The sequence below is a fragment of the Dryas octopetala genome, chromosome 4 (genome assembly GCF_963921425.1).
Source record: "Dryas octopetala chromosome 4, drDryOcto1.1, whole genome shotgun sequence".
Lineage (NCBI taxonomy): Eukaryota > Viridiplantae > Streptophyta > Magnoliopsida > Rosales > Rosaceae > Dryas > Dryas octopetala.
In genome coordinates this window covers 24,426,897-24,440,297 of record NC_141369.1, presented here as the reverse complement: position 1 = coordinate 24,440,297, position 13,401 = coordinate 24,426,897, and the positions used below count along the sequence as shown (strand labels likewise).

The 13,401-nt window shown below is 37.1% G+C and overlaps 3 protein-coding genes across 5 annotated transcripts; 1 reads left to right on the top strand and 2 right to left on the bottom strand.

The window, feature by feature from the left end:
- Positions 1 to 193: 193 nt before the first annotated feature.
- Positions 194 to 1,176, top strand: PMZ (zinc finger (AN1-like) family protein). The gene is made up of 2 exons (XM_086240051.1): positions 194 to 482; positions 589 to 1,176. The coding sequence occupies exons 1-2, from the start codon at positions 378 to 380 to the stop codon at positions 1,054 to 1,056; spliced, it is 573 nt and encodes a 190-aa protein (XP_086096177.1). The 5' UTR covers positions 194 to 377; the 3' UTR covers positions 1,057 to 1,176.
- Positions 1,177 to 1,219: 43 nt separating this feature from the next.
- Positions 1,220 to 4,504, bottom strand: LOC147288655 (uncharacterized). 2 transcript variants are annotated; one of them, XR_015121741.1, is made up of 7 exons: positions 4,017 to 4,504; positions 3,500 to 3,636; positions 2,928 to 2,977; positions 2,292 to 2,824; positions 2,104 to 2,146; positions 1,755 to 1,817; positions 1,220 to 1,528 (listed from the first exon to the last, which is right to left on the bottom strand). XR_015121741.1 is itself a non-coding variant. In XM_086240050.1 (7 exons), the coding sequence occupies exons 1-7, from the start codon at positions 4,059 to 4,061 to the stop codon at positions 1,469 to 1,471; spliced, it is 969 nt and encodes a 322-aa protein (XP_086096176.1). In that variant the 5' UTR covers positions 4,062 to 4,500; the 3' UTR covers positions 1,220 to 1,468. The 2 variants fall into 2 exon arrangements, 1 of the variants encoding a protein (XP_086096176.1); XM_086240050.1 differs by having other exon boundaries at positions 2,104 to 2,184; positions 4,017 to 4,500.
- A 333-nt stretch (positions 4,505 to 4,837) lies between these two features.
- LOC147288654 (ferredoxin thioredoxin reductase catalytic beta chain family protein) lies at positions 4,838 to 7,549 on the bottom strand. Of its 2 annotated transcripts, none has more exons than XM_086240054.1 (6): positions 7,263 to 7,549; positions 6,920 to 7,032; positions 6,401 to 6,450; positions 6,194 to 6,275; positions 5,267 to 5,327; positions 4,838 to 4,973 (listed from the first exon to the last, which is right to left on the bottom strand). In XM_086240054.1, exons 2-6 carry the CDS (start codon positions 6,979 to 6,981, stop codon positions 4,929 to 4,931), a joined length of 300 nt encoding a protein of 99 aa, XP_086096180.1. In that variant the 5' UTR covers positions 6,982 to 7,032; positions 7,263 to 7,549; the 3' UTR covers positions 4,838 to 4,928. The 2 variants fall into 2 exon arrangements, with proteins under 2 accessions (XP_086096180.1, XP_086096179.1); XM_086240053.1 differs by having other exon boundaries at positions 6,194 to 6,265; positions 7,263 to 7,534.
- Between the last annotated feature and the right edge of the window lie 5,852 nt (positions 7,550 to 13,401).

The following is a 13,401-nucleotide window of genomic DNA, read 5'->3' as shown; positions in this document are numbered from 1 at the left end:
TATTTTTCTTTATTTTAATTTTTTTTTTTAAAATTGCTTGAATAATCAAGTGGGGCCTGGCCTATTTTTGCACGGATGGTCAAATAGGGTCGGGTCCTTCGCAGCGTTTGTAATGACGTGTACAAACAAACCCATCCATTATAAGGAGCGAAAAAGCATCGAAAGAGAGCGTGTGAAAACTAGAAACATCCAAATAGAAGATTAATTAGAAGTCTGGGTTTGGCAATCCGTCAAGGCTGGCCTTGGCTTTTGCTCCAAGCCAACCCCAAACCCTCTTCTCTATATATATCACTAACATAGAGGCCCTTCTTGTTTAAGTTTGGCCTCAAAATTGAAAATTGGAAATTATTGAAGCAGATCAAAGACGCATTAAGAAGATGACAGGAGGAACAGAAGCTTTTCCTGATTTGGGAAAACACTGCCAGCTCTCCCATTGCAACCAACTCGATTTCCTCCCTTTTCAATGTGACGGTTGTCATAAGGTAAGGTACCCCATAAATATATACGATTTCAATGTGACGGTTGTGTTATATATGTATGAATCAATCAATCGATGATTGATACATGCACAATTTGCACATGATGCAGGTGTTTTGTGTTGAGCATCGGTCATACAAGTCCCACGAGTGCCCCAAATCCGACCACAACAGCAGGAAGGTTGTGGTTTGCGAAATCTGCTCATCCTCCATAGAGACCACCGGCCACGACAGAGAAGAAGACCAGAAGGTGTTGTTGGAGAGGCACCACAAATCTAGAAATTGTGACCCCAAAAAGAAGAAGAAACCCACCTGCCCTGTTAGGCGCTGCAAGGAGATTCTGACTTTTTCGAATACCAGCACATGCAAGACATGCCAGGTGAAGGTGTGCCTCAAGCACCGCTTCCCGGCCGACCACGCATGCAGGAAGCAAATGAAGTCATCCTCATCGTCCGCGGTGGGTAATCACTGGACCGATAACTTCATGGCTGCTTTTGCTTCAAGAAATGGCAAAGAATGTGGGAAGAGCGAGCGTGGCTCCAAGTCTCCTTCCAGTACTCCATCTGTTAGAGCTTTTTGAGATTGCTCGTCAACTCAATTTCTGTGTGCTTTTTATTTCTTTTGTTTCATGTTTGTTTTGTTTCGACCATAACCCTAATGTTGTATTTGTGTTGTTCAAGCTAATTCAAATTTCCATGAATCAAGTCTATCCAAACGCACAAAACCAGAAGACTCATGTGCAATGTACAAAATAACTAAAGATTAATATGTTGGAACACTTGAGACATCGTACATTCATTTGCTCATGTCCTGCTTCTATATATGATATAAACCAGTACACAACTATTTTTCAAATCAAGAACCCTCAAATTATTCAACTAATGATCAACCCTCTCAAATCTCAAATTCAACATATAGTACACTAAATTTCTTCAACTATATGTATGAGAAGTACAAGCAACATAAGTGCTCTTCACATTGCAGCGTAAAGATTATGGTGGTTGCCGTTTAGTCCGGGCCAAAAGAGCAAGAAGAATCTTTTTTCTCGGTCCCTGCACATCAACCAACCTTTATGAGAACATTTTCATTTCCAATTGGAATTCACATGAAAAGGATGCTACTACACAAGTCAGCTAATGAAATTGGAACAGCAGTGAAGGATAAGTTTCCAATAACATGCTTGACAGGATGGACAAATTATCACCATATGGATCACAACAATTTTTTTTTTTTTTTTTTCAAATGAAGTCGAACAAGTTGTAGAGTTTATAAAAATACCATTGGTATACCCAACTCTTTGAGGTCCTTATCCCCCATCTGCTTCAAGGCAGCCATGTCTACCTGCAAATCAGATAATCAAGCAATAAGAAACCTGAAGTCCAACACCAAAAGAAAAAGAGAACCTAAAGTCACTTCTTTGTTCATACTAATATTCCTCATTGAATTTATCAGACTCCCCATTTGAAATACAAATAGTTGATATGAATTTTTTCATTTTGTGCTGTCTCAGAAATCAGAAAATGACAGTCTATAGTTTGTATTCCAATTATGATCAAATGCAGGAAAGCACACCTATATGAAAAATCTCATTCTAAATGTTTGTAAGACTTAAGAGTAGGTAGCTTACTTCTTCAGCCTGGAAAGTAATGGCATATTTTCCCAAACCAAGCCTATTCAACAAACCAGCAACAGTTAGAGGTTCCTCCCCCTGTACAAATGCAGAGAGAGAGAGAGAGAGAGAATACAAAACCATTAAAACTAAATCAGATTTCCTAAAAGGAAAGCTGAAGTGGTGCAAGAGCCAGAAAGTAGTACCATATGTGAACTTCTCTGCATGCTGGAACTTGCTGGTGCAAACTGTGCAACTGGCCTCACAGTTTGAGCGGTGGCTTTCGTTGTGAAAGGTAAGGAGTCCGTTGGCTGAGAAGCATCAACCATGCCATTTCTCAGGAACCGACCAGCTCTAGAAGCATCAACTGCCCTAAATGATGATGTTGGCTGCAGCTCATCAAATTTTCTTGGTGGTGAGAGCCCCGAAGAAGTTTTCAGAAAGATATTGGGGGATCTATCTCTGAACCCATCTATTGTTCGAGAAGAGTAGAAGTTCCTTGGTGGATTCACCTGGAATAAAGCTGTACTTTCCTGGGGAGGAATTTGCCTTGAGAAGCTAGTTCCATTTGTTTCTGACTTGTGTTGAGGCATCTGATATCTCAGTGAAGGATGAACAGGTTTTGACAGCTTTAAACGTGGGTCCATCTGTTCACGCTCTTCAACAACTCCCTCAATTTTCTTAGATGATCTTTTGCGCATCAATTTCAATCTGAGGTCATTTCGACTGATTCGTGAATCTTCACTTGTTTTAATGCACCAGAGTCAATAGTATCCAAAGAAAACATATAAAGAACAATAAATGATATAGAAAGGTTGGTAATATCACAGAAGATGGTTTACCATGCACTGTATTGTTATCCCCACTCCATTTTATAACATCTCCTCTTTGCCTGCAGGTTGATATTCAACACATCATGATAGAACTAAAGACCCATCTTCTGACATAACGAAAATAGCATCAACAACCAATTCTCATAATGGCACAAACAAAAACATATTACCGTCCTCATAAACAAAGGATGGTTTTTGTAAATTCGAGAAACATAGTTCTCTTGCTGTCAGTTTTATGCACCTAATTAAGAAACAAAATGCACCAGCCTACTTCCAAATTCCAATCCTTTGTGGTCAGCTTGCCATTTCGACCATTTACAAAATGAAAATGCTTCCAGAGTTGGTGGTGGCAGGGGTGGTGGTTTACACGGTACAAGAAGTGGTTGGTTGGGGGAGTGGCGCTAAAATAATTATAGCCATGGATAATATGGGTTCTTAGTAATAAGTAATAACAACAAAAGAAGGAACCAAACTATTGCAAAATCATAAACATTCTCAACATAAAGCATCTGAACAACTTCCCAAACAAATACTAAGTTGATAAGCCAGGTAAAAGTTAAAAGAGAGGCAGGGCAAGGTACCGCTTGTTCGCAGAAAACGAAAAACCATGAGCATTACTTCCAAGTCTGTCTCCCATGGATCGTTTACTTCCAGAAACCAGCCCACTATCACCACGCACTTTCGCAGACTCTGATACCGATCCTCCCCTCTCCACAACCTATGCAACATTTCCACAAATAAGCAACTAAGTGCACACACAACCACAAAAATTCGCATTCAAATCGGTCAGCCTAAGATATAAGCCACCCAAAAATTCATCAAAATTATCACAGCAAACATAAAATTTATTTCAGCTTCACAACAAACAGCTAAATAAGACGAGGAATTTCAAGCTCATTCATTTCAAAAACAGAAAAAGAAAGAAGAAAAAAAAAATTAAACCTAACACCACACCATAAAATGCTCAATTTCGGAGCTGAATCATGTGGAAAATTACAAAATGCTCACTTTCCCCTTCCCCTCAGATTCTATGCAAACAAACAACCGGCAATTCGTGCAGAAACAATAGAAAATGTAAGAATGTAAGAAGCAAAGTACCTGACCAGAGCGACCAAGTGTGATGGTGACCCTGGGATTCGACATATCCGAGACCGAAACTTGTAATTGAGTAAAGTGGTTTCGGAGATCTAAGAAGAACAAGAAAAACAAAGTAAAACCCTATCTATCTATCTATTAATCTATTAATCTATCAATCTATCAATCTATGATTCTATGCTGTGTGTTACAGAAAGGTATCCATGCGTGGCATTTCCATCTTCCAGGTTCTGTCGTTGCAAGGAGTTGCCGCCTGTTCAAGTCAATCTAATGGGCTACTTGACCCAAAAAAAAATCTAATGGGCTGGGCCAAAACTCAACTTCCTCTGAAGCCCATTGTTGTAGAATTGTTGAGGCCCATGTAGTTGAAGCACATTCTAATAGAAACTTTATTTTCTTATTTTACTGGTAAAAAAAAAAAATATTCTTTTGGATAGAAAATTAGAGACTATTTAAGCCATTGGGGTTGACCAAGTAGACCCATAAACCCATTTTATAATACATAGATTGATTACATTACACATGAAATTTGTTAGGACTAAGTTAGATCAATCCATGATTCCCTATGATGAAATTTGTTATTTTAATTTTAACCTTATGCAAATTAACTATAAAGAATGAACTCTTTTTTTGTTGAAAAAAAAAAAACCCTCACGAAAAAGTACACGCGCATCAAATCCTTATCAAAGTCAGATATTTGTTATGGGTGTTGCTTTAGACACAGCTATGTCTATGGGTACCACAGATCGCAAGAAATTTGTTATGTGAATAAAGACAGAGAAAAAGCATAGCCAGGTCTGTTTCAGACTAGAAAATACGTAAGACAATCAAAAGATGAACTTTTCTTCTTTTTTTTCTTTCAACAAATACAGAAGCGCAATGTTTACACATAATTTTCAATACACACTAAGCTTATTACATGTTTTCTGTAGATTCTCTGATCTCTTCCAAGGAGATGGTCTGCATCGCACACGAGTAACAGGGACAAACAATTAGATATACATGGAAAAAGCTAAATAGAAGGAACAAATGAACAATGACTACGATTAATAAATCAACAGCTTCGACAGCATAACATAAAGGGAGACGGAAGATGACAGCTTTGACAGCCATTTGAACTACATACATCTTGTTCCCAACAAAATTATAGAAATATAGGATAATCATAAAAATGCCATATTATGTTCTACCTAGCGTTAAGAGTACCCAAACAAACTACAATCGATGAACTAAAAGAATGGTATGTAAATTACCTGTTCCTGTCCGGCAAAATCATTATCAGGGGTGAGAAAGAGCATGCAGTGGCACTCCTTCCTGCCAAGACAATCTTACAATTTTAATATGAACCAGGTTTGCATATTTTTGAACTGTTTCCATATGATGATGGTTTGTCAAAGTTCAAATGTTAGAGTTAAAATGAGTTGATAAGCTTGTGATTCTCAAGCTGGATTTGAGCAGAATACACACATTACATAAAAATAATCCAAAACACATAAGGAGTATTCCCCAAATTTTGACTCAAGCATTCTGTTTTTATGCATTTCTCACACAATCCAATCTTTCTAATGCTATAAATAGTAAAATACTGATGATCAAGTCTTTATATTTGTACAACTCCACTTTTTTAACAGCATATCATTATATCTCAAAATAATATTACAATGATAACATAACAATACCATACTGCCTTATTTTGTGAACCAAAAAAATTATGCTTCCTAAATGCTTATTTAATAACTTTCCACCAAAACTTTTCATATGACCCATGCAACTATTTGCTACAATGGGTATCAAGAACACATCTTGGCATACCCAGGGCCATCGGGTTGCAACACAAGTATTTGTGCTTTACTGGAAATTTCTAAAGGCTTTCTCTTTCTTATTATATTTTTAGCCACAGTAAGCAATTTGCCATGAAGGCTATATAACATATTTAGCTTTGACTTCAATGACTGAGTGCCAAAAGTCTAATGCTCATAAGATTATATCACAATATCATAATTATAATCTAGTACTTTCCAGGTTTCAAGCTAAATTTGCTTCAGGTCTACAAATCTATAAAGTAATTAAAATGGCGTGCGAAACAAAAACCTTGTTGGTATTAACTTAAAAAATATACATCTATTTTCACAAGAAGGCCAAAAGGAAATGTTCTGCATAAATAATAAAATGATATCTACCTCTCTCTCATGGGAACACATGGGCAGTTCCAAAATCCTTGGCCAGCCTCGGCAGCTTTGTCATCATAATGCCTGCAACACACTGAGTTAAGCATGACACAACATGAACATGAATCAATTTTGACACTAGTATTTGGGCTATGAACTGGTTAGGAGTTTGAAGTACAGGACAAAGTAAAAACATCCTAGCCAAGAACAGATATTTACCGACAAGGGCAAAGTGGTGCGCCCAATGCATCTTTATGGTCTGCCAATCCCTGTTGAAATTCCAAGATAAGTTTCTTTTACATATATTATTGAATAAATACAGCTCAATCAGATGCAGTGGTTAAGAATTAAAGAATCCAAGTATATAATCTCAGGATGCCATATCCAAAAGGGATCGTTTCTCCCTAATAAAACTTCTCATGTGATATAAAATTAAAAGAACTACAGCAGCAAGATATTGAACTGAAGAATTATGCTTATGGGGGGTCAATTTGAGGAAGCAACTTAAGCATGATGGAAGCTTATAATAATTACCCAGGTTTTGCAGGCCCACCACCCCAAAGATCATCAAAAACAAAACAAAATCCAGAAAAAACAGAAAAAAGAAAAAGAAAAGGAAAAGGAAAAGGAAAAGGAAAATAAACACAAATGTAAGTAAAGGGTTTTGAAGCGATACAGTGAAAATAACTACGCAGTTCTTATTGAGCATACAGTGAATTACATACAGACATACAGTACCTTGATAACAACAGAAGTGACTCCCTTATCAACACAGAAATATGTCCCAGACTTACGAGCATACTGCTCAGAGAACTTCCTCATAATTTCAACAGACTTCTCTGATGGTTCCGCTGCCAGAACAAAATATTTATACTCTAAATTAATGCAACGTTCACATTTTAAAATCAAAAAAATATGGTTTCCTAATTCAAGCTGGTTATGCCGTTCAATATGGCATTACAGGAACGTTAAATTAGGGTTCTGAATCTGAAAACCCAAAAATTATAAATGATAATACAGTGAAAATATGAAGAAACAAAAAAAGAAACAAAAAAGAAAAGGATGTTGAAGAATTGCTAACCTTTAGCTCGGATTACAGGGCGACGAGTGGAGCGTCTGAGAGGAGAAACAAATGACGAAATGCTGAGGCGGAAGGACGGAGCTTGGAGTTGGAGAGTCATGGCCTGCGAACTCTGTAACTCTGTGTCTCTGTGTGTGCCTGAGAGTGAGCACTGCGAGAGTGAAATTAATTATTTTTGAGCCTAATAATCTGTTTGTTTATATAATCTTTGGGTTTGTATTTTTGGAATTTTGCGATTTCTGAAATGGGTAATTGGCATTCAATCAGGCTGTGACTGCCCGCCACTCGTTGCGAATATCGGTTGAGGAAACACTCCAACCACTCGGTCTGCTGCAAATGAATCCGTCCCTCTCTATTCGGGCTTTGGGCCTGTTTTCGGGTAATGAGCCCAACCCATCCATATCTGGACCCAATTTTAACCCAAATAATTGACAGGGTTGGGTCTACTTGCCCAGCCCACGAAATTAACTTTTATATTAGCTTGATTCTCAGATTCCGGTGGGTGAATTTTCTCTAAAAAATTGATTAGACAGTCCAAATTCCATGTGTAATTTCCTATTTTGAAATTCATATACTATTTATTTTTCTTCCTTTTTCACCTGAAATAATACTTGTCTCAAAAACATCCGTGATCGATATGTATAAATGTCTGAAGACTCTGAACCTGAACGTACTAGATCTGAATCATGCATTTTGGCTCACACGGAACATGCATGCATGTCTGTCTTGCATTTATGAAAACTAGACAGTCACAATGACCCAAGAGCGTAATAATGTGGACTTTGGATTTCACTATCACTGTATATTTATTGTGTATGCCGAATCGCCGATTGCCGAAAGCAGAAGCACACTGGTGTTCATGACATGAATGACATGAAATCATGATTCATCATGAGACCACCAAAAGTAGATGAAATTAAGCTAGCTAGCTAAGCTCCAAGCGCATATTCACACCAATTATTAAAATTTTAAAAAATTAGTTTCATATATATATATATATATTATAACAGGTGATTTGGTTGATTTTTTATAAAAATAATTCTTTAAAAGAAGCCTAAAACATAAAAAATTTCGATTATCAAACTACATTATCGTTTACACAGAGAGGATGTTCGAACTGCATTGACATCCTTACTTGAAATTTTTTCTATATCATGGGCATTCATATATCCACGATCGCTAGCTAGCTAGCTAGGGTAAGCTCATGTCATGTCACATATGTGTATTATATATTATGTGATATATATATATGCTTAATTACATCATTATCGATCCGTCTAATTACATGAGTGTCAAAAAGGAGATCATGCTCTTTTTAGTCACTGGGTTCGAAATAAAAGGGAATACATATTATATAAGAGATTCTCAGCAAGTGCAGTACATGCAGCTGCATATATCTGACTGCCCCAGAATATATGAAGGGCGCGCACCAGCACCACTGGAGTCTGGATCCATATGTAGCAAAACCAAGACTACAACATTATCCGAGTGCCTATATTAATTAATCCAGACAAATTAAATACAACACATATACATTTAGGAAAAACTCTGGAATTAATTAATTACTACTGCTCAAATAGGACAGATGCCCGGGTAGTAGTGCTATGTTTAATAAAATTTAATTATATATGCATGTAATAAAGATGTTGAAGCATGTAACAAATTAAATACTCTACATCCTAAAATTAATGTTCAATCATGTTAAAAATGACTTAAAAAAATGTGATAAAAAAACCAATGTCCATTTTTTAACGTACTATAAATATATATATATATATATATATATGCATACTCTTTCTATTAAGATATATTACAGTTTATTTAAGTTGAAGTATATTTTTGTTGAAGCTCACACGAGTCGTTTTGTGTCGATCGAACCATTCGCAAGAATCATCTTCATTAATTAATAGATCATCCTTACAAAAAATTAGTCAAATCAAAAATTATTTGACTATCTAATTTTGATAAAACATTGATATATATATATAGGTGCAAATCATGATGGATATATATGCAATTAATATATACTTACAGCAATACATGGTATAATTAATTTCCTTTTGCTACAAATTAAGAGCATATATACTTTTATTTATGTGTGGAAAATACTTTCAGAATTTATAATGCTAACAGGTCGATTGAAAATTAAGACGGTGTCAATACCTGCATCTTCAAAGTTTAATTAATTTTATTTATATAAGGAAAAGGGTATACTTATTTCATCTTTTTAAATTCCCATATGAAAATCTCGATCTTAATTAATTATATGCAAGCCCTAATAATGTGGATCCTATAGGTAGATGATCAAGTACTTAGAAATCAAGTAGGAAGCCTTAAGAACATATATAACAATCTTTATGTTCTCTGGTTGGCAATAAAATCAAGTTTTTTCAGCAGTGAAATTAAGTAGAAATCAATACTTAGGAATCAACCATATACTAATTATCAATTGGATAAGACATATCAATTTCCATTTCATCATGACATTAATTTGAACCATACAAATCCGATATCTTCAAAAGCATATATATATAGTAAGCTAGAGAGAGAGAGATAGCAAAAGACTTCCTAGCTACCAGCTGATCAGAGATGAGAGAAGAAAATATCTTACCAAACAGGTGACTTGTTCTTAAATAACCTAGCTTAATTTTAACACAAAACCAGGAACAATATATATAAATCCTTACACCTACCTAAGAAGATCCAAAGTAGTAGTACGAACTTAACATAATCAAAACAAATTAATTAAGAAACCCATCTATAAATATATATATAATATATGGAATAATAGAAAAAGGTGCAGGCAAGAACTTGATAAATCGATTTACTTTGATCTAAACACTAGATACGGCAAATCGTCGTCGGACCAAGATGCTTGATTCCCCAAAAGCGCATCAAAGACTAGTTGAAAATCTTTGAAACACGTACGTAGAAGTCGATCTTTGTTATGTTGTTGACTCACTAGCTAGTTAGGCTAGGGTTCCTTCTGAGCAAAAGCTTTCTTTTCGTTTCCTCTTCCTTTTCTTCTTCTTTGTTGGTGATAATGATGATGCTTTGGGTATTGAGGTGGGGTGGTTGAGGGTGAAGCAGAAGATGGTGTGGGAACAATGATGGCGATAAAGAAGGTAAGGGGAGGACATCATCATTGCTCTTGCCTTCTGGCGTTGAAAGATAGAAAGGCAGCAAATTCTAGGTTTTTTGTTCTCTCTCTCACTCACTCTCTCTCTGACATCTATAGTGAGAGAAAAAGAGAGAAAGTTTATGTGTGTGTGTGATGATGAGAGAGAGAAAGAGTATGTGGTGTGTGTGATGATGATATTCATTCATGAAGCCCGAGACTCTTCAATAAAATAGGTCACTTATTAGCTAGCTAGGGAGAGATCATGGCCATCTTCATCTGCAATCAAGGCGCGTGTGAAACAACAACACTGTCATTTTCATTTGTTTCGGATCGAGCTGAGCCACTCATGTCTTTAACAGTATAAATGCAACATGTTGTGCATACAACAATTGGTCACACGTTTTGCTAATCAATGTTAAGCTAGTTCTTAGTTAGTGTTTGTGGATAAAAACACGTAGATTCAATGGCCAATCACATACCAACACGTGGCATGACAGGTTTCACTTTTGTTCTAACTTTTCAACAGTCAACTTGGTCAGACCAGTCATCTATGTCATCATGTCAGCTCAGCAATGCCAACAAACATGCACATTTGAGATCGGCTCTTACTTTCGGGTTACTCATGTCCAATCTGAACCAACATTGGGATCCACCAAGAATTCGAGGGACCATCTTTTTCGGACACCATCATTTTGACTCGGATCTGGGGATCATCTTTCTCCAGTCACAGCTCAACCATCAAACATTCTATTAGAACCTGGAACATCACTTCCATGTCTTCAGCTCGGATCGGTTCGGCCAGACGAGACCATGATTGTACATCTTGGTTCGACTTGGCCAGATGAGATGACGATTGTACAACTTACTTTAGCTTGGCTCAGCTCTGGCCAGATCATCATTTTGTTGATCAAACTAGACAAGATGATCATTGTACACGAGTCATTTACAAAGTCATATGTTCGGCTTGGATGTTCCAGTCCACCGCCTCAGAGATCCTACATGGTACCTTGACCAGTCAACGGTTGACCTGGTCAGCCACCCCAGTTGCCTTATCACTTCGGCTTGGCCCCCGAATCAATTATGATCGAACTGGCTTGGACAATCTTGCCACCATCGGATCACCTTGACCATTTGGTTCGGCTCGGCCCGGCCCAATGAACGATTATGATCAGACTTGCTTTGACAATCTTGCCACCATCGGATCACCTCGACCATTTGGCTCAGCCCGGCCCAATGACCTACCTTTCAAATCCGGCACATCTGATTGCATTATACATGGAAGATTCACGAATGACATGTGTTCGGCTCAGCTTAAGGACTGCCTCCCGCCGATCCGAACCGATCAACACTGTTGCTTTACACTTAGAGAAATCCATCATGAAGTGGACACCCAGTTCGGCTCGGCATTTGGTGATAATTCTCTCAAATTCCAGTCACAGTCGGTTTACACTTGAAGGGCTCACTACACTATCTACCTGATTGGCTCAGCCCGACTTGTCCACATCCGATCCGATTACACATGGGGACATATGTGTTCGGCTCGGCCTCCCACTACCATTCTAAGAAGATCACGATTAGGATGAACCGCTATACTCAAGTGCACTTGACATGACTTCTGATAGATGAGACATCTCAGCTCACAACCATGACTATTAGGGCATTCCACTTGATCTTCCATATTTGCATTCAATGCAGTATTGAATGCAGAGATAGGGGCAGCTGTGCATGCTACTGTTCATGACCGAATGCGTGGCCTCTTCTTAGCCATTCATCCTCATGCAGGTAACTTAACATTTACCACTTCCTTTGTCTATATAAACTCACTTATATGCACAAAGGAATGGGTTCACAATTTGTTTACAATCTCTTACACGCTACACACAACCAACTGAGAATATCCCAGAAGATCTTGCATTGTTCTTCCATATTTTCTCAAGTTCATCACTTGTTCTTCCTTGTTTTTGCTTGTTCTTACCTAAACACTATCAAATACATATCACTGACTTCATCATCGGCGCATATTTGGCTGGTACCACATCAGTCCATCTTATTTGATCTTGTGTTCATGCAGGAAGATCTCATCAGCAACAACCAATAATCCAACAAGTCTTGATTATCACAAGTTATCATCCGAATCATCATCCAACAAGGCTTCTCCATCAGTCAGATCATCCATTTAAGTTGTTGCACCTCTCTCTTATGAATTTTTGCATCAATAGTTAGTACTCCAACAAACTAGTCACACGCTTTGCTAATTTAGCATGTAGATCTAATTAATGTTAAGCATATATATATATATATATATAGTTCTTACTTAGTATGTGATGAGATAATTAATTAATTGTTCTTCACATTCTATAATTTTCACACAAAGTAAAAGCTAAAGCATATGTTAAGTAGTATCTTTCATTTAATTAAATACAGAGAAGAATGTGAGAGGAGAAAAATGAGAAAAAAAAAAAAAAAAAAAACTCTCTTTCAATTCCTTGCTCTCATCCATCTTTCATTTATTTATTCATTGTTTGCAAGAACAAACCAAAGGTTATGAAACAAGCCTTAATATGGATGAACCAATGGGCATGGCGTGGTGGTAGGTAGCTTCGACAAATTACAATCATGGGATTCTGAATTTGTCCTTCCCACAACAAGAACTTGCAAACGAGAACCACATGGTTCAATTCGTAATATTGGACGTATTGGTGGTCCATTCATTCAAAGGACCAGGTCAGGTAGAAACCGTACAAATATGTATATTACCTTCTTACCAGCGCCAGTTTGTGTAGTACTTAAAACTAGTAATTGACTAATTTGGGGGCGGACAGTAAAAGAACATGCTCTAGTCATGGGACTAATTAATCAAAAAGTTGCTTTGGGACTAACCAATCAAAATAACATACCGAAGGGCAATGCGGATTAGACAATTCTAAAGCGTTAAAGGTCAAAAAGAATGAGGAAGAAAAAAGTTTTGAATATTCTACAACAGCAAAAAGAAGGAAAAAAGGCAAGCAGGCTTGCAGC